Source organism: Aythya ferina, assembly GCF_964211825.1.
Source record: "Aythya ferina genome assembly, chromosome: 13".
Classification (NCBI taxonomy): Eukaryota; Metazoa; Chordata; class Aves; order Anseriformes; family Anatidae; genus Aythya; species Aythya ferina.
The window spans coordinates 12,627,736-12,649,556 of record NC_140311.1 but is presented as its reverse complement, the minus strand read 5'-3'; the positions used below and the strand labels follow the sequence as shown (position 1 = coordinate 12,649,556).

Sequence of the window (21,821 nt, the reverse complement as noted above, 5' to 3'; positions counted from 1 at the left end):
ATTAGTATTGCAAGCACCATGATTAGTACCCATCTTTATTTAAAGCATCGAACGCAAACTACACACATGGACAAACAAATCTGTTAGAAGTACAAGTAAGATTACCAGGTCATGCACTCAGTGGGCCAGTGAGAGTTATGTTTTGCACAAATAGCAACCAACCTCATAAACTCACTCCCAGTTCTTTAGCCCCACAGAAACTTGTAATAGAAACAGCAACAGGGCTGATGCTGAAGGGGCAGAGTTGAGTTGTTTTTATTTAGTTTTCTTTCCTCCTTTCCCCTGCTTTATTCTCTACGCATCTTCGGACTCACAATGATACACGTGAGAATGCATTATACAGGCAACAGCCATACCTCCTGCATTGCCATGTCCAAACTGACACAAGGTCACCAGCCAGAGAAGCTTCTTTGAGTACTTCTGTGTCTCCTGCTACAGACTCTACTTTGACCTAATTAGGTAAAAATTGTGTAATTAACCAAAGATTTCTCAAAGCTGAGGGCATTTTAAGCCAATGATGCAACCCAAAGTCATCACTTGTTGCAGAATCCTATTCAGCTGTGGGGTTTTAACATAAACCAATGGGAAGATGTCTTTTTCCCTAGTCTTTTTCTAGGAAATACACATATTGTTTTGACTGAAATAGTCATCCAAAAGATAATTCCAAGCTACTACCCTAAACAGAAAACTTACACTTTAACTTAAACCTTGTGAACTGATGTGGACATTATTACAGGGTCTTTTGTTAGGATATATGGTGAAAACAGCACAACAAACAGTGCTATTGACAGAGTAGATGCATGAGGATATAACAAACTATTTTGTGAAAAGAAATATGTATTTGGAAGGAATAAGAAGGACCGTTTTTCAGATTAACCTGATTTTGTGTGAATTAGCAGTTGTCTGAAATTGTTCAGAGGTTTGGCATATGACAGGAAGCACCAAACAACCTGACAGTGGGTAGCACGCACACAAACCCTGCAAAAGCTCCAAACAATCTGATTCTGCATTACACAAACAGACATAGACAAACAGACCTACACACATCAGAAGCCCATGGATGGAGAGAAAAATACCAGTGAAGCAAAAAATGTTTCTACACATTTTACATTGGCATCTATCCAGGAAGAAAAACCTTTTGATTGAACCTATTTCTATGAAAAGTTTTATTTTTGCTCCATTAGACTCAAATTTTCTTCAGCAAAATTTCCTTCCAACCACTATAAACATGTCCAATTACAAATCTTTGTTCATATTTTCCCACTTTCAGTTTTTCTATTGAGAGAGGAAAAAAAGGAAAAGGGGGCATAAAGACTCCAAAAGCACTAATCTTTTTTCTTAAAGTATTTCCTTTCATTTTTCATTCTGTGAAAATTTATGACAAAAAATAAAATTTTAGGCAATGTTTTACAGACAATACTTCTATCAACTCATATATGAGAGAACTCTAAAACTTGGTATGAATAAAGCATATTTTTTCTTAGGTTGACCCTTAAAAGAAACTCCTAATTTACAATCACAGCAACAAAGTGAGATTAAGAAAATACTTTAGTGAATCTCTTGGCATAGTGAATATTAATGCAATATGGTTATCTCAAAAGAAGGTGGAAACATTACATAAGGAAGAACAGATTGTCCTTCTCATTTTCAGAATGATTTCCTATCTAAAGATAGACATGTCACTTGATTTTCAAGTACTTGAGAGCAAGTAAATTTCTCTAAAACCCAAAGAATATACCTGCTATTAACAACCTTATTGGTATCTAACAAGAAAAGCACTTAAGCACAAACTGTACTTAATTTATACAATAAGTAGCTATAAGTGATCAACACCAGAATCCTGTGGAGGAATTAAATATTCATTTTTCCTTTGCTGATTCAAGTACGGTTTTTACTCAGCTGTTGTGCAAGCTTGACAGTGGGGGAAAATGAGTCAAGTCAGCCATCCGGCAAGGAGCTCTATTTCATGGCAGGTGCTGGGAAGAAAGACACAGGTCTGCTCAGGGGGAGTCAGATAGGTAGAAAGTTTACCGACTTTCAGAACATTCTCAGTCATCAATACAGGAATAAGCAAGCCATCTGTTTTCATTGAACCCATTGGCAAAGCTATCAAATTGCTGAAAAAAAGTAATTTTTTTTTTTTAGCATAGGCAAGTACATTGCTGAGACGGGTTAGAGCAGGAGGAAAAAAGTGCCTGAATCAACAGAATAGATCAGATGTGCTGGATAAATGCTAAGCGGAAAGATATAGGAAGGACAAACACACATATTCTGCTTAGAATATATTAAAAAAGAAATGTCAGAGGACCAGGCATCCTGGGAAAGGGAATGGAAAAAAGGAAGGTAATAAAGCAATAATCTCAGACGCAGCTCTGGAATTACCCAAAGTCTGCAGTGCTCTGTAGGGATTTTAAAGAGCACATTTAGAAAATTTGTTAGGAATTAGGAGAGCAGGGTCAATAAAGTTAAACTCTGTCAATAATCACTCTGTAATATGTACAAGGATCTTCCACCACAGTGCCCGAGGGCTACCTCTGAACTTGGAACTGAACTTTTCAAATTTAAAAAGACCCATTTATTGCAGCAAGTCATTTGAGAAAATCTTATTATGGAAAAAAGCCTAAAAATAGAGCTGTTTTTTTAACACTCAGGACTGACCCCCCTTGAGAGCATCTACGAACCAAACTTTGCCAAGAGGAATATTTAATGAGAAGTTTTGAAGTCATTAGCCTGGCCATAACAGCACCCCACGTGACTGCAGGGGGATTTGGGAGACCGGAGCAGGCCACACATGGAGCGACCAGGTTATCAAAACACAGGGCCCAACTCTGCTCTCAGTGTGTGCAGGCCTCATACTTGGTCTTCACGCCTCCGAAGAATTAAGGCCATGCCTCCACTGTGTCATGGTGTGTTGTAAAGTGATTGTTAACTCATGATGATCTAACTGGTGCCAGCTCAGGAGGCATCAGAGCACTCGGCCCTACTTCACGAGCCCTTCAGCACTGGGGAGCATTACACTGGCAACCCCAGAGGCCTTCTGCCATGGCCTGTGTGGACGTGCCGGCTCCCCAGCATTAGAGCATGGGGAGCTCTCTGATACCACCTCTGTCCTCACAGCTCTCACCCTCATGGGGACTTCTGCACATCATCCCAGCCTCAGAGGCTCCGGCATGGGCATTAGGACCATCCTGGCATTCAGCCTTCAGGAGAAGGGCTACAAAAATTCATTGCGAGCTTATGTTTTACTTGAGTATTTACATAAAGCATGTGTTCAAAGTTAAAAGCCCTCTACTTGCTCTTCTATAATTCAAAACATTGTGTAGTAAGGGATGCTATTAATATAGAATTGTTGCAGATAGAGAATGCCAGAGATAACAGCCACTTGAAGTGTTTAGCTCCTAGTGAAAATAGCTAGGGTGGATGGTGGGAGTTGTGTGCTACACATCAAAGATCGAAATAACAAGTAATTTTTTTTTGAAGAGAACTACCTAAATCGTGGATGGTTTTAAGAGGGCTATCTAAGCCCTACAACTGGATCTTGCTCTTTTTTTCTCAGATGACATACCAGCAGTCTTGTTTGTTGTTAAATGGCTCTGCCGCACTAAGCTGCAATGGTATGTTACCAGAAAACAGAAAATGCCCAGAAGTACTTGGGGAATGTGGTTCTTAAAGAGGACCTTCATGTCCTTCAGATAAATGACCCTAGTTACTTGACTGGGATGACTTATTGCGGGTAAGTACACTAGGATTGCACTCCACTGTTAAATCATTCAATTTGTCCAGAAACACAGTAAAACAAATGAATCCACCACAGTTCATATTTGCATCAGATTTAACTTCTGAATGTTGCAAATGAAAATGTGGGCTTAATTTTACAAATTTCAGCTTTAAATTAACCTCTAATTTTCAGTCAGAATTTCTGTCAGACTGTCACTGCCTATGATCTAAATGCCTTGGGGACTGATCTGAATGCATGGCAATAAAAAGACAAAAAACACTAGATAGTCTTTTTCCATTAGTACCATGCTCTAGGAAAACAACACAAGACCCACAAACATGCTCTTTGTCATCCCTTACACCAAGGAGTGTTTTGCTGCTGCCTAAAAAATGGCCTGTAGGAACTCAGTCCTAGAAGGCACTTACCACTGAAATCCTAACCCAGACAGGAGATCACACACACATTTGCACCTGAGATTACACCTAAGAGTTGATAACATAGAAATAGAACACTTGGGTCTACCTTTCTCTCTCCTTTTTTTTTTTTTTTTTTTTTTTTTTTTTTTTTTTTCAGCAGGAAATTTTTGTTTCAGCACAATTTGAAGTTTTTGACAACAAAATCCCATCAGGTCTTCCACACGTGCATGCACTTGAGTGCTGAAACACATCAACAGCATCTGGACTGAACTGAATGCACTTGGGAACTGCTTGAGTACCCTGTCGGCTGTCCTGGGCAGGCACAACAAATCCCAGCACACAGTAAATTAAGCAAATGAGCATGTGTTTCTGCATGGGAAACATGACAAGTTTGTCACAAACCCACTGAAGGCTGCTCACAACTTTGTGGGACTGGGTGCTCACGAGTGCTGAACAATCCACAGCAGAAAACCTTGAGCATTTGACATCCTTTCTTCATTCTGTTTACTTACTCTTTCCAAAACTCAGTGAAATAAACTGCAGTTTGAGGGATATTAAGACTAAACATGCTTTTTTTCTTAGTCCAAACTCTGGAGCTGTAAATGATTAATATTAATAATGGGAAAAATCTGTCATGTATAAACAATATAAACAAACAGTAACAACCACTTAAATTTGTTAATCTGAGAATTTCTTTTCTCTGATTCTCTTCCATAAACAAAATATTTTTTTCATCAGGCACTATCCATTATGTTCATCCTTGGTGTAGTTACAAGGCAAAAAAATGTGGATTATTGATGAAACAGATCATAATGGCTCTTTCCAAGCCATTATCATCTATCATTTAAATGTGTATTCAATGAGCTTTAATCTGCAAATTTGTCACGATTGGGAGCCATTACGATTTAACAGATTCATTGTGTTTGCTTTATTCTTCTTTTAATATGATGCATGGTGCGTGTTCTATAGACAACACGTGAAGACATTTTACCTAGCAGAATGGACTTTTTAAAAAAGTTACTACACATGAACAGCTGCTTATTAAAGCCTTAAATCTTTACAAAATAAACAACAACGCTGAAATGCCAAGTTGTTATACTAATAAATGAATCCTGCAAAATCTTCATACCCAGGCACAGTGCTCATTCTTCTGAACCGCCTCAATCTCCTGTTATATCTTAGAACAGCACCATGACCAGTCATAACTGAGATTTCAACTACACAAATTTTCACCGGTCCCCTAAACAGTTACTATTTCTACTGGTTGAGATGAAGCGAACAAAATCAATGAATGCTCTCTCACTGATATTAATCAGTCTGAGTTGTGTACCATATATTACCAAGGATCTAAGCTATATCAATCTCTGGGTAGTTTTTTTTTAATTCACTAGTCCATTAATAATAATAACAATAGCTTGCAACACCAACTGAAGAAAACTAGCATAACCAATTCTGTATTTTGGAAAAGGAATATAACACTGTTTTTTTTTAGCTCAATATTTGTATAGCTGCACGATTTGCAAAATTGCAAAAAATGATGGCAATTGGCAATACATGTGCTTTTACTGGTTTTTGGCTCTGGCAGATTAATTCCATATCCAGTTTGTATATAATTCACTTAACACCTTCTCTTACTCAAGTTTTGCAATTTCCTGAATAAAATCCCTCCGAGAGTAAGCTGCACACTGTCTGAGCAAACTCCCCTTGTAGTCATCAGCAATATTGCTGTTTGCTTTGAAGATGCAGTGGGTAAATGCAAAAAACCTCATCAACCCAGAATTCAGATCACACTCTGGTTGTGATCCCCCTTCCCTTCTTGACATTATCCAGGAACGTGGCATGGTGGGAAGGCTTCTTAGCCAGGCATGAGGCAAGATGCAAACATGAGATCAGAAGGACTCATACCATGCGATTGCTTACCTCATGCCTTCTCTATATTGCAGCAGGCTGCTCTGAACTGGTTTGGGGTGGGGACACAGAGGCATGCGATGTGCACATTTGATTGACAGCTGTTCCAGGGTTATTTGGAAAACGTGGCCTCCAAAACTGCTGTAGTACCTAAGCATGCATGCAGCTTGGGTAAGCAGCCTGCAGCCCTGCTGTGGTGAGGCTGCCCTGCAGCAGCTGGAAGCTCACCAAGCCATCATAGGTCTTGGGAGCGAGGAGGCTCTGCATGCCCCGGGAGGTGGGCTCCAATTACTCCTCAGGCCATGCCTGCAGGCTGCTGAAAGCAATGACAGTACGAAGACTTTTTTATTATACACCACAATATGGTAATTGCGCAAAAAGCTAGTGAGTAGTTGTGATAGGACTGCATGACACCGCTGCCACTCTGCCCATGTGAGGTGCATGTCAGCACTATGATGCCAGCCACCCTTTAACATCATTTGCACCCTGTTCACATATTAATGAATTATTCATGGCCTTTACAAGAATGACTTTTTTTTTTTCCTTAAATACAGGTATTTCCAAGCATAAAAATATACACATCTAAAAATAAAAGGGAATCATCCATTGGGCTTAAAACAAAATAATCTCACAAAAAAAAAGGAAGTATTTTTTAACAGCACATATCTACTTTATGGCACTGGTCTCTTAACTTAGTGCTTATGAGTTAGGGAAACAGCCCCTTGGTGGATTACTTTTCATAGTTTGCTCGGTAATGTGTTTACAAAGCCATTGTTACAACTAGATGCTTATATATTTTGATATACAGCTTATACTACAACAGTACATCTTCAGAGACTTCATGCTTATTTTAAAAACCTATTTAAATGTTTCTTTACCTTCCCTCCTGGCAAAACAAGTTTATTGCCAGATACTCTAGGGCTCTATATTACAGTCTGACAGTAATTAAAGGCAGAATTAGTGGTGCTTTTGTAAGAAATGGTAACAGTGGCAAGTGTACACTGGGATGGGCCAAATTCATCTCTGACTGTAACTCCATTGAAATAACTAACTTACTCTAGGAACTAATTTGACACTTGAAATTTCAAATGAATGGCCTCTATTTTTAACTGTCTGACATTACTGAAGCACATAACTCAGAGGCTGGGAAATGTTAAGTAGATTTTATTTCCCTTTGTTAGAACATTGCTCATCTACTCACCTGCTTTCTGCTATGTATCATGTCAACAGTCTACTCCAGAAATCCGTGTTTTGTTAAGATGAGATTATAATGTATTATTTCAATGCAACCTGCACTTAACTAATGGTCATCTGCTCTTGAAAATGGAAAGTATTAGTGATAACCATTATCTCTAAACCACACAGTAAATGTTACAAAACATATTATCCAAAATTTTGTGGTTGTGAACACCTGTAATTTTTCCTCTGATCCTATAAACACAATACACCAATATGCAAAAAAATCTAATACATTGGTAGTACAGTCTAAAGAAAACTAAAGGAATTATTTTTATGCGCATGCCTTCTACTTGAACTCAGACTCTAAACACAGTTTTAGGATTTTGCAGCATGTGGAAATTAAGCTTTGACAAAACTATCTCTTCCAAAAATTTAATGCCATCTACCTATAGTTGTTAGCCCTACACACAGTAGCTATAATCCACTCTGATTCTGCAGCAGTTTTCTAGCTATACAGAGATCTAATCTAATTCAACCCTATTTGCCCATTAAGAAGACTCCTTTATCTGGTATGTAAAACCTATGCACTTCTGTGAGATTTTTTTAATATTATTTTTTATTTTTTAATAAAGAAGATGGCAATTCCTACAGGGACTTTATGGAGAGGGGCTGCTAGGAGGCATCATGCCCCTGTGTGTGGTCACTCCTCACCACGAGAATGGGAGCAGGGGCCTTGGAGCATCCTCAGGATCCTCCAGTGTTTTGGCAAAGCCACAGGTTGACACAGGAAGGTGCTACAACCCAATATTCAAGATTATTAGGTTTGAGGATGAGGAGGATTCCTGGATCAAGTGCAAAAGGAGCAAGAAATCCCTTATGTGACCCTTAGCACCTTCTCCCTTCAGGTTACAACTGCATTTTGCTCTTTATGGGAAGAAAAACAACCTCCTTTCACAGTGAAGGACTTGCATTATTATCTCTGTCTGACTGTTGCATTGATTAGATTGGAAAATGAGTAACTTTTATCACACTTGATCTGAAATAGCACTATTTGGCTTATGTTTATTCCTTAACATTTACAGAACAGATAATTGCATGGGAGTCAGACGCAACACTTTGATGTCTCTTTTGATCTCTGGTGTCAGGTTAAAGGAGAAAAGAAAGAAAGTTAACCTGTGATTTAACACTGGCCACTGTCTGGCTCCTGCTAGTGGTCTGGTCTGGGTGGTTTAGCCCTTTATGAGTGCATGTCTGGGTCCCTTCTTACCACGTAGGTTCGATTGCTGCCACCTCTGATATCAGAGCCTGGTGGTGCTGGATGCTGCAGCATGTGCTTGGCCTTGTATCGCAGCAGATTTTTGCCCAAAACAATCAAGACAATTTTCTGTTCTTCTCATTTCACTCTTCCTTATTTTTTCGTTAAGTACGAGGAAAAGCAGATTATTTCAATTAAGAGCCTGTCACTGACAATTGTAAGCAACCTTTCTTCAGTTCAGTGCTGCAGTTGCAGTTTTAAGTTTCTCTCTGCTTCTGTCAGGATCTAATTTTCAAGGCCCCGTTGCCATGGCAGCAAGTTGGAATTTTAATCCAGTACTAAAGGTCAAGACAGGTCACCAGTTTCAGTTCCTCTTCAATCTCCCCATAAAGAGCCACAAAAAGAAGCTGAGATGAAGGTCTGACCTAACCAAAAATTCCAGTCTAGCACACAGTCAGACCTGAAGCTATATGATTTGTATAAGCCTTCCAATTTTTTTGGAGCTATTGAAATTCATGCTAAATCAAAAATGGGCAGCACAGATTCACGTTCTTCTCTGCAGAAAAGCACATATATGTTCTCAAAATGCAGTTCAGCGTATGTAACTTATCAGGGATATCGAAGAAGCAAACACTCAAATCAAGTGTAACAGGTAGGCAGGTAGTTGTGTAAGCAATCCCCTCATTACTGGAGGTATTTACTACTTTTACAGACTCAGATGAGCCTGACAGCTGCACTGAAGCCTTCCTTGTCGATACAAGGTACATGAGTCAACATCTTTCTTTCAAATTCTGGGAAGATCTTTTTGTGAAGTTTTTTTGAGTAAACAAGACTTTCAGTAAGGGACAACTTCCTGAAAGCTAAGCTCAACTACCTTCACAATATTATTATTATTATTATTATTATTATTATTATTATTATTATTATTATTATTATTACTATTACTATTATTATTATTACTATGCTATTTGTATCTTGAAGGATAAAAAGCTCCTGTGGAAATTAAGAAATAACTTTAGATTTGCCAGTTTTCTAGACCCATCCCATGTTCTTTGCAACATGGATTTCAATTAAACAATCAATTTGCACCTGCTGGGGTAAGGCTATAGAGGTCTTCCTCTTCCTCAAGGGCTACATCATATCTTCACGAAGCTGTGGTAGCAGCATTAGGAAAGTCTCAAAATGTGTTTTTCCAAGGTGCACAGGCACAGGCAAGAGAAGCAGCTCTTCCTCCAGGAACTCAGAACAGCAGTGTGGAATATTTTATTTTTTGTCATTTGGGAGGGCCTATATGTTGTAAGGTAAAGACATTCTGAGTCTGTGGCTCTGAGGGCTATCCAAGACTGGATAATGCAGTGAGCGTGGCCTAGCCCCATGGGGTGTTGTGAGAACTTTACTTCATAAAAAATAAGCCCTCTGGCCAGAAAATTGATAGGGTTTGGAGCCCTGCAGAGCCCTCCGTCCAAAGGATAATGGTAGCAATATAAGTTGCTCTGGATAGGCAGTGTAAAGCTGAAAAAAATGTGGTGGATTATTGGGGTTGTCAGAGGAATTCAGAGGAAAGATGCAAAGGATTAAGTTGTGATATTACAAGAAGTGGTTGTTAGTCTTACCTAGGATATTTAGGACACAAATTGAGAGTTTCAAGCCCATTCTGGTATTATAAATGCCAAGTTTCCTGGCAAAACCCATTCTTCTTTCAAGCTTATCACCCGTTTCCGATTACAACTATTTTTTAGTATGGTGCAGATGAACCTGGGTGACACTTTTCTCAGTTTGTCTCAGGCTACTAAGATATTAAAGAAAGAATTAAAGTGACTAGAGGAAAGAGCGTCAGGAAGAAAAAGTGAGATACGGCTGCATTCTGAACCTGAAGTATACTGGCAGGGCAGAGTTAAAACAAAATGTCCAAACTAAGGTGACCAGAAAGCAAGCAAGAAGTTAGTTTATGTGCATTTTATCAGCAGGCGTGAAGCTCAGAAGACAAATGGGTGGGAGAGGTATAGGCCGTGGTGGCTTTCTCTGCTCTATCCTGATTTACATGTTCAGATTTACCAAGCGCATTTGTTTTTTTTCAAGATGAATGTTTGAAGTTGCACTGAAGTTCGGAAGTGATTCCATCCCACAGAAATGTAAATTGGGAGGTCGGTTTCAGACTGGCCTTAAGCCATGAAGGCACAACATATGCTGCTGCCTGTGGAAAAACTCTAACTGCAGGGAAACCTGTGGCAGATTTTCAGTCTTACTGGTTTCCAAAATGGTAACTGATACTTACCAGACAGGGAAATGCATCCTGAACCCAAACATATAAATGTTTGTCATTTACCTGTCTTTATTAATACTGACACTTTGGTGGTCACAGTTCAGTGATAGTATTTGGCTGTGATGCATCCTACTTGAGAACAAAGTATTTCAATTTTTAGGGCAAATTTATTATTTATTATTTTTTTTTTTAATGAGGGTTTATATAGCATCAAAAGAAATTGAAATGCTTCAATGCTTATTTGAGTTGCAATCATCAATGCTGGCAATACTGCAGTTGGGTAGCTTGTTTCAGGAATTCTTAAGGGCAGTAATTATACGTCTGTGATAGTCAAGAAAAACTATTCAACACTGATCAGCAAAATATAAGAGAATTAATTTAGTTCTGTTCACATAATCTTTTAAACAGATTTATAAACATGTCAGGAGAAAGAGATCACGGAGAAGAATGTATTAGGAAATAACTTTATTTTGACAGGGCGGTTAAACTGTATGTGAGCCAGCTAAATAATGAAAACAAATTAAAAGTCTAATTTAGAAATTATTTTGAATAATGGGCTTATCTTCAAGGATACAGGGCTTTTAACTATGACACTGGATTTTAAAATATTTAACAGCAGCTGAAATGTCTTGAAAGTTTGCTTCTATAAGTAACTGGCCATAGGAAATGCTTGTATGTTTTAGCTCCAATTACTTAGGACTTTGCTCAAAAGTAGAAGCCTGTGGCACTGAAGAACAAAATGATACAGTTGTGACTGGTTATCATTGCTCCAAGTCCCAGGTGATAATATATAAGAACTTATCAGGGCAGGAGGATGCAAAGCTAACTTCTAAACAGCAAAACAAAATACTAAATACGAAAGATGAATGATGTCTTATCAGACAGACCTTCTATTTTCATTTTCTATTTGTCCCATTAATATGGTGCACTGTAGCTCTCTAAAGATTAATGAAGTTCCAATTACATGCCAGTGTTGTTTCACTTATCATAATTTGTCCATGGCAGTGTAAGTCCCTTGTATTCATGACTTCCCAGTTTACCCAGAGGGAATATCCTTGGAACTTCCCACTTCTAACAAACAGGCAGTACTTAGTCTAGTGATTAAAGCTTGCCACACTTACTAAGTGAAAATGAATGTACACTATAAAAAAAAGCAGGCTATCAACACTGGTGGGATCAATTGACACTCTTGTGCTTTAATACAATCGATTAAAAACTGTAATTAGAAATACTAAAATCTCAGCTCCTTCGGTGTGTTACATCTGGGCTGGATTGTGACTGGATCTCATATATAGAGTTGAAACGTAAATAGAAACATTCTTCCTATTCTACTTGGAGATGAATTTTACAAGTTTTTGGTTCATCTTATTGAATGGGAAATAATGCATCAACATTGAATGTATCCCAGGTTTTTAAAACTGAATCCTTTCAAGGTTAAGAATTCATCAGTGCGTCTTGATTGGAACGTTCTGAATAACAACATTACACGTTGTCGCATTATCCAATATACAATCCTTGGTGTAAAATCCTCTTGATGTCTGATTACTCTTCATAAGGACCTCATGCTGATTCATTTCAAACTGTGAATTACCTTTAATTCATAGCTTGAACATGCTGCCAAATTTTGGTTTGCATGTTCCCAGGTGGCTATCCCTGACACAGTGGAGAACTTCCAAAAAGCCATTAGATACTTAGGAAAAGTAGTTAGATGTCAAGAACCATATTTCCATTTTCAAACAGACTTCCATCAAGTACTATGATAATCTTTGGGATTAGAAAAGTACTGGTATTTACTGAAATGTTTTTAAAGCTGTGAAGTGAAATCCTGGCCCAGCTGAAGCCAGTGGTGTGCTCCCTTTGAAAAATCCTTGCTGAAATATCACATAAAAGATTTTAGCTGCTTGTTTTGGTTTTCAGCCGACTGTATTTAGCTGTCCTCTAGCCCCCACACAGGTTGTGTATCATTAAGTATGATGGATCACAAAAACCTTATAAAGATAAAATAAGTTGTTTTTGTCTGATCCATAAAAATTTGTTGCTCTAAGTTTTTAATGGTTTCCGGTAGTTCTCTGAGCCTATGAGAAGGGCCTTTTAATACTGTATTAATACAGTAAGTATAGGAAGTCATTTTATGACAGTGGAAGAATACCATTATGATTACATTCTTCTTTTTAGCTAGGCTTTTATGGAAACTACCCAAGACTACTCTGCAGTATGATTTTGAAACACAGGATGTGCTTGATTAAAAAGGTTCTGGGTAGTTTCCAACTGGACTGAGGCCAAATGCTAACTACCAAACAGAACAAAAGAACTGGATGTTTGAGGATGACATCCTCGCAGTGGTAATTATATAACAGAAACTTAAGTTGCAAGCTAAGTATGTACCCTCGAATTCATGGAAGTTGACAGAAAATCCTTCTCAGTGCAATTGGTTGCACACCTTATCTGTTCCTACTTGCTATGCTTCATAACAAGCTAATCAGAGTAGACTGGATGAAAACTGACTGCACAGCAGCCAATGGAGTCTTACAGTGAATTTGAAATTAAAAAAAGAAAAAAGAGAAAAAGAAAGTCAAGTGCCATATTTTCACATAGACTTATTTCAGCTACAGAAATTCACCACACTCTACATACACACCAGTGGTTCAAAATCTCATTTTCAAGACTTTCGAGTAGAAATTAAGATCTGATATTAGTTACATGAATTATTTAAAATATTCCTGATCACTCATGTACAATGTAGGTACAGAACTTCAGTGCAATCCCAACATCATCCCTTTGGCCTGATCTTTCAGGATGTCAATGTGTCTACACTTGAATTTATAATCAGGTACAGGCAGCTTGGCTGCTGGAGCAGAATACATAGTGGAGGCAAAGCATCTTTGTTCTGCACACATGCCTCAACTAGTCGTGGCATAACTCAGTAATACAGCGAACGTAAGCACATTAGTACTAATTTCTAATTCGTAGAATTTTCTACAATCTACAGATTTCTAATCCTGCCAATGGAATCTATAAGATTGTCACTGTAAATAGACAATATAACTTAAGTTTCACTGGAATTGAACGTAAACTTAAAAAGTTAGAAAATATCTAGAAAAACGTTCATGTTCAAAAGACGTCTAACAATGGATATAGATGGGCAAACCCAGTGGTTTGGATTGGAAGGGACTTCTAAAGGTCATCTGGTTCCAAAATCCCTGTGATGGGCTGGGACACCTTCTAGGAGATCAGGTTGCTTAAGGTCCCATCCAACCTTACTTTGAACTTTTTCAGGGGTGGTCATCCACAACCTCTCAAGGCAACCTGTTATATTGTCTAACCACCTTCATAGTGAAGAATTTCTTCCTTACATATAATCTACATTTACTCTCTTTTAGTTTAAAACATTTATTCCTTGTCCTATCGCTACATAGCTTGGCAAAGAGTCTTTCTCCATCTTTCTTGTAGGCCCCCTTTACGTATTAGAAGGTTGAAATTCGGTCTCCCCAGAGCTTTCTCATCTCTGGGCCAAACAACCCCAACTATCTCAGCCTCCTATTGAGGAAACACATGAGGAATTGGTGGGGGATACAGTTTTGAAATCAGTGAGATCATGTTGAGTGGTTGACAGTATAGCAAAAAATGTTACTGGGGATCAGTTGGACTATAATTTTACTCATACACTCTGATGTCCCTGAAATGACCCAATGTTAGAAAGATTAAACCCTTTCTAATACAACTGCATTCTGATAAATACTAAAAAATTAAAATATACAATTAATGCAGGAGTTGTGATCCAAATAAACCCTGATAGATTGACATTATCCAGCCCTACCTACTTAACACCATTATTTCTTTCTGCCCCACTTTCTGCTTTAATTTCATTATAAAGTACAATAATTCCCATTGAACATGGTGGTGACTGCACACGCAGATCTAAAGAAACAAATTGGCCTCGTAATACCAAGTCTCACAGTGGACTGCCTTCTAACCTCACAAAGCCCTATGGAAATTCTTGGAAGCTGCCTTAACAATTTTTCTGCAGTAAAAGAGAAAAAGTGATAGTAATGGGTTAGCTGATCTTCATTTGGAAGCTAAAAATAAAAGTAGCTTTATTGCAGCTCTGATCTCTCATGTGTAAAATCTATCACCTACCATAAGAAGGCAGTTCATTGCAGCAGAAATCTGATTGATAGTACTGGAACTTTAGATCAAGCAGCAGAACAGAGAGCAACTGGTTCATAAAATGTACTCAGTGTCTTCGGGTTTTATATCAGGCTTCCTATAGAGAGCTTTGGTCCCATTAAATGCACTATATACCACTGAGCTCTGAAGCACTGTTCTTCTGAAATTCAGCTTATAACTATAAACCATGATTGACAAGTCTATTACTGTTGGTTACAAACTATTGAAATATTGTATTTTATAGTATACTCACTAAAATATTTTTCACAGTGGAGTCCAAATACAGTTGCTTTAGGAGAAAAATCAGTTTAAGATGTAATAATATTTTTTTATATTTTTTATTTTTTTTTACTAGAGAATGTGCTTGATGTTAGATTTGGATCACTTAGATCTTCTGAAACATGAATGCAGCTATTCTTCTATGAAAAACGGTGGGTCTAGTTTGGCTAGATTCTTTAAAAAAAAAAAAAAAAGCAGTCCTTACTAGAAATCAAAATAGCAAAAGGGACATACTAATTTCATACTGAGTTTCATAAACAAACGCTTTTCATGCAAATTATTCCTAGCATTCCTACCCAATTCTTATTTGATCTTAATAATAAAACATCTAACTTTAGACTGATTTAACTGTTTAAACACAGTTTTGTAATGCTTTGTGCAAGGAACTAACCTTATTTGAATGAGTACTTCCAACTGACTTTGAGTAAAGAACTGGACCTTCAGAGCCTGGTGAATGTATTGGGCACCCACAGTCTAGTCCGAGATCTCTTACATGGTCACAGAGACATCATTGAATTCCAGCAAGCTTTCTACTGTACATGAACTTGCACTAAAAAGTCATGTATTGAAATAAATAAATAAAAAAGAAGTAGCTATCTCCCCATTGAGTTTTCTTCCCATATAGGGATTTACTTAAAATCACGTCACTACTGGATTAAAGAGGAACCACCAGAAACAGTTTGAAGTCATTGTAAATGAACATATTGTATTTACACAAACTTCAGTTAAGCTACTACAGTTCTACATTTGGTAGTTTAAAACTCTTGAATACTAAAATAAAATAGCAGCTCTGAATTGAAATCCAACCCACATATTTTAGTAAGTATAAAAACAACCTAATTTTCGAAGTAATTAATTTCTACTTGTAAATTATTTTGAGATGCTGGGGTAGAAGTAGGAAAACAGTGCAGCCTCAACCCACTGCCACATTATTGCAGTCTAACACCAGAGAAGCACCAAACAAAAATGGTTTATCACAGTGGAGAATTAGCTCTTCCACAATTTTCAACTGTCGTATTTATAGACCATCTGTGATTTTCAGCTGTTTCAAAATGTATGAAACTCAAGACCCACTTTTCAACACCAGCCAGTAGTATCATTCTGTACTATGTATTTAACTTTTCCTCACTGTATAAATGCTAAAATTCCTGCATCATCTGTTCATTGGGTTGCATTTTCTATTGTAAGAGGCTTAGTATCTGATGAGAGAAGCATAAAAGTGATTTAATTTTGGCAAGTTGTACAACTAAAATCAGCATTATTTCTGCTTAATAAACTCATCTTTCATACATATCTCTTTAGCTAATACTTAAAAAGAAGAAACAGTAATAGGCACTGAAGACATAAAACTGGTTTATGGCTAATTTTTAAGGACTACTGAGAACACCTGAACACCAAGACAAGATTATGAGGGGAGCTAGATTTTAGTTACCTTTGGAGAAATAAGCTCATTCTTTATGATAAATTTAAAACAAGATTTAAAGCTGGAAATAATAATACTTACGACTTTTGTGGCACTGACTTAGTTGCAACTTTCCCTGCTGGATCGCTCCACTCTGCAAACAAAGGAAACACATTTTCAAATGTCAAAAGATTACTGTAGAATTAAAATGCACCCAAAGCTGTCAGCCCATCTAATTATACTTGGTTTCACAACATGCCATGATGCATAACATGTAATAAAAAATGGAACTGATCTGCTTTAGCACCATAGAAATTAATTTTTTTTAGCCTTTGTTTTAATGATGTTAAACAGGAAAAAAAAGATACAACCCTGACTGTTAGGACCAGGATGATAAAGACCTACTTTGTACATTGTATCCTGAGGTCAGATGTTGGGAGTCCTACAAAAAAGAACACACAGAATGTCAGCATTAGTTAAATGAGATGAAGAAGGTAAAATACATCTGAGCTTGCCAGATGAAGGGCACTAGCATTAAAGAAACAGGGAAGGAGATGATACAGGGGAGTAATCATGTGATTGTTACGGCAACACCAGTGACATTAGTTTAAAAAAAAACAAACACAAACAACTGTGGAGACAGAGCACCACTGAGGGACAATTTCATAGTTCAGCCAAGAGCTTATCTTCTTCTGCTGTAAATCTACATACCCCCGCTCCCCCCTATTTTTTAAAATAAAGTCACTGTGATGGTTTATACCAAGAGAGGTCTACCCAGTTCCAGGCTTGGCCATGGATGTGTGTATAGGGCATCTACGATGTAAAATTTAAAAGCATTAAATTTAGCACCACTGCCTTTCTTTTTTGATCTTATTGCTTGAAAATACAGTAACCTTTTCCTGATAGTAACAGCGTTTTTATTTGGGCTGTGACGCATAGGATTTGATAAAGACGCAGGTGGCATTTCTTCACCTGATGGACATTGGTCCAAATCCATACAAAAATCGATGGAAATACAGCGTTACACCAGCAAAGAATCTGGCTTGTGACTCTGAGAATGCTAATGCAGGGATTTTTGTTGGCTTACAATAGCTAAGCTGCTCCCTTAATGTCACAGTGCTTTCTTCCTTAGTTTTTCTCTAGGCTTTACAGTCCACAGTGATTGTAATCAGTTTTCCTTCCAAGCAGAGTTTGATCATTTGAAATTAAGGTGTTATTTACAACATCGTCTTACAGCCAGGCACTACTTTGCTGGGAGTGTTAGTTCTGTAGGATGTTAAAGTCATTAAAGCCCTCACTGCACTTCCTCTTAGGGCATTATTAGTTCCTAATATTGTACTGTGCTGTCAGTCAGTCCCTTGTGAAGTAAATCATGCCCTAAGAGTAAACATGGCACTTTAAATCTGAATGTCAAAGGGATAAATTGGTCTGATAGGTTCCGTCTTTGTTATCACATTTTTTATATATGTTTCTCATGAGGATTCTTAGTTTTGTAGTTAAAGTGAGAACTTCTAATAGTGCCTGTCTCTGTTTTATATGGCTGCAAAATCTAGCCATGTTATGTCTAAGATCTATAATTTGGCTAGCTATAATTGATTTAGTGCGATGTTCTGAAAAGACAATGCTGTTGTTTTTTTTTGAAGTAAAACTAGCTAACATTTATGTGCTTATTTCCTGAAATGCTAGCTCAAAAAATCTAATTTATAATTTACATTCAAGTGATATGGTCAAGAATTTTAGAATCAACATTTAACTTGCCCAGAAATCATTAACTTTGATTTGGATCTTAAAAGTTCAAAGCAAACAATAGGAAAAGAAGAGCAAAACAAAATTTTATCTTCTCTGAACCTATTCTAGTACTGCTCTCAGTGGAAATAGCAGAAGTCTGCAGGACTGTGGGGCCCATCAAAAACAGAGCACTAATTTAAGAGATTGCATAAAATAAAAAACAATTTCCAGTGGGCAAAAACTTTATTCTCACATACTTGTATATGTATTCAAACAGATAGGAATCTACTTTCACCTAAGTGGGTTCAACAGAATTTAACCAAATTTATGGAGAGGATTATACTCTGGTATGATTATGATTTATGATACTTATTGCTGTGGCAGTCAACTGCACTGACATTGGCAGTGCTGGAAGAGTAACAATCACATTCCATTAAAATAAGACATTCTGGGCACTGGCTTTGTTATTTTTAAGGAGCCACAGATAATGCTAATTTCATATTATTTCCAATTAAGTATGGCGGCTGCATTTCAGACGGGAGTATCTGCCAAACAGATAAAATCAGTAAGAGGAAAATCACATTCCAACTTCTAAAGAAGGGTGAGATTGCTTGAACCATAATGTCAAGCAGTACCAGTACAGCTTTAAAAGCTATTTTCCAAGGTCCTGCCTTTAGAATGTACGTGGCTCCATGTCAGACTGATGTACAAGTCCTACCCTAGGGAAGTTCACCCTTCCCCAGAAATCACTAGCTCACTGGTTTTCAGGTCCCAGCAAAAGACGCCTCTGGCAATGCTTGCTTTGGGTGCAGGCTTGATCTCTAACTGTATTAGCAGAATCACAGCTAGAAGGCAACACCAGAATTCGGACTAAAGGCATGTTGAAATCATACAGCTTAACAATTCACTGCATGACAGGTGAACTGCAGGTACTCTCCAGCCAGGTGCTTCTGATGTGGCAACTGCTGAGTGCATGCTCTCAGAAGGGCAACACCAGGCACTGCGTTACGTAGCTGTGTGCTGTTGGAATGCGCATGAAGACGGATGCCCTAGCACTGTTCACAGGCAGAAGCATTTAAAGTCACCACAATTTGACCATGCAGCCTAAACGTCATCATGCAATCAATCACAAAGACATAGAATGCCCTATCAGCCATCATATTACACAAATAACAATTAAAACCAAACAAAACATATTGCAGTGGATGTAGAATGACTTTCACAACAAGAGAGATAAAGTTCACTTTGCCTCCACTGTAACTTCTGCAGCTTTAAATAAGCAGCCTTACTAGTAACAACAGTCTGATAGGGAATTTCCAACTAAAAATAGTCTTAGAAATTCTTTAAAATGGAACCAGTTAAAAAAATAAACTTTCCACTGAAGAACACTCAACAGAACAGAATGTTAATCAGGTCACTGGTAATAACTTACTTGTACCTTGCTTGGGATAGAAAACTTGGTCTGCTCAGCCTTGCCAGGAGTGTGAATAGCGGTAAGAGGAGGAGGCCAGGAATGGGTCATCTCCTAGGGAAGAAAAAAACATGCTTTTGAAAACAAATTCATGTAAGTAAAGAAGAAAGAGAGGAAAAAATGATCACATATGCTCCAGAGCCCAGGGGATGTAATTGCGTAGGAAGCATCACCACTCATCCTCCTATGGTAGGTGAACATCTGAACTACCCAACAGGCAGCACTTCTGGTAAAAAGGGTGATGACAGGCTTTAGTCATAAGAATTTTGGCCACTTGTGTCTTCATCAGGCTGCACCTGATTCCACTTTCCTAGTTAGGCTCTCAAGCTGTATGGATGAAGTCATCATAGGCAGAGAAGAGGGTTTTACCTGCAAAGCCCAAACAGGAAAGGGATCTGGAAAGGGAATTGGGTGACTTGCATGGAGTTACACAGAAAGCTCATCCTTTACTAGGAAATCCAAATCTCGGGTGAAAACCTGATTACCAGACCACCTAACCAACATGCCCTTTTTCTGATCAATCTGTTGATTTATTGTTTGTACACGCATGTTCCAGCTGTCTTCAGAGAAAGCACCTGGGTGCCTGTGGCTATGAAATGCAAACAGAAGAGAAACTGCACACCAGGCTTTTTACACCAAGGCCCAAAACTGTCACCCCACTGAGCTCAGTGCGAGCAGAACAGGACTTATGTTCAGAACGGGGGAAAATCAGTTAAATGCAGATTTGTACCCTTAGCGATGCTGCTACTGAAACAGCAGGGCCCAGGATGACAGTGTTGGGGAGGAACCCTCCCTGGAGGCAGGAGGCCAGGCTGCTGGGCCTGGTGGGCTGCTAGCCCTGCTGGGGCCTGTTTTTGTTGCCCAAAGCTCAAATGGTTGCAACCAGAAAGGGGCAGCTTGTGAACAGCTCTTCCCTCCCACTGGGTGAGGCTGCAGAAGCTCAGAGGGGTGATGAGAAGTGAATAATTGTACTGCACCGATTGCTTGACCTCTGCACAGAGGAAGGCAGAAAAAGATTCAAGCATCTGGTCGACTTTTCTGTGAGATAATGTAACCCAAATCCTGTATGCCTCTGCCAGATCTATGCCATAGAGGCTGCTTTGTGGCAAATCTCATAGCAAAATGATGACACAGAGACCATATCATGTAATTACAAGAGGGACAGGCAGGCAGCCGGACTGAAGGCAGAAATGAAGCATATTCTAGAATTGCAATTATTGGCTTGACCTCAGTCTCTTCTTACCCAGGCATAAAAGGCTGGACAGAGAGCCTAGGGTTCATGGGAAGGTGATGCCAGCAAACATTTTGGAGTATCTATTGTCAAAATGCATCTGGTGTCTGCTGAGCACCAACTGAATGGGTTGAACTGTAGGCAAATCTACCTGTCTCCCTGTTAGGGGACACCAAAACATAAAGCCACGGGACAAGTTAAAAATGAGCCTGCTATTATTTGAGGAAATTCAATTATAAGTTAAGAGATCCTGACTCCACTAAAGTCAAAAGCAAAAGACAGCTTTGGTGAGATTAGGACTGTCTAATCCGTGTGTTTACCAAGTGACCTTATGAGCATCAAAGTGTATCACAAAGGTACGAGCTAGCTGTGACAAAAGCATTTCCCTTCAATTACTGGATAGAAAATTTCACATAGGATCACATGCAAAACAGCACCAGATTTAAAGGTCAGCATATAAAGAACCTTTATATGTGTGGAAGTGCTGAGGAGGTATTAGTTATATACAGAGACATACCTACGTCTACCTACAGAGAGATGACCAAAGAATCTTGAATGATCACAGATAAAGTTTCAAGTTTACTCTCATGAAAACCATCCTTTAAAACACCCCAGCAGCCCCACAGAGCCACACAGGACACCCCCGAGCTCCCGAGTGACACACAGCAATGGCTCTGCGCTGCCTTCAGCCAAGGGTCAGAACCTCAGGCCCACATCCTGCAGAGATGTGACCGGCTGCTTAACTCTCTCCTGCTTTGTTCCTTAAGCACACACACATTATTTTGCAGAATTGGGATCCTAGAA

At 38.5% G+C, this 21,821-nt stretch overlaps 1 protein-coding gene across 6 annotated transcripts in view; it reads right to left on the bottom strand.

Annotated features, from left to right (window-relative positions):
• Positions 1-21,821, bottom strand: part of AFF2 (ALF transcription elongation factor 2) — a 434,150-nt gene that overhangs the window by 115,235 nt on the left and 297,094 nt on the right. For 5 of the 6 annotated variants that reach the window (XM_084535140.1, XM_084535139.1, XM_084535136.1 and 2 more), the window contains exons 5-7: positions 19,748-19,840; positions 16,993-17,029; positions 16,690-16,741 (exon numbers count right to left, since the gene is read on the bottom strand). In XM_084535140.1, coding sequence (XP_084391266.1) covers positions 16,690-16,741; positions 16,993-17,029; positions 19,748-19,840 — 182 coding nt within the window. The remainder of the gene's footprint in view (positions 1-16,689; positions 16,742-16,992; positions 17,030-19,747; positions 19,841-21,821) is intronic. The other variant, XM_084535137.1, reaches the window with a different exon arrangement.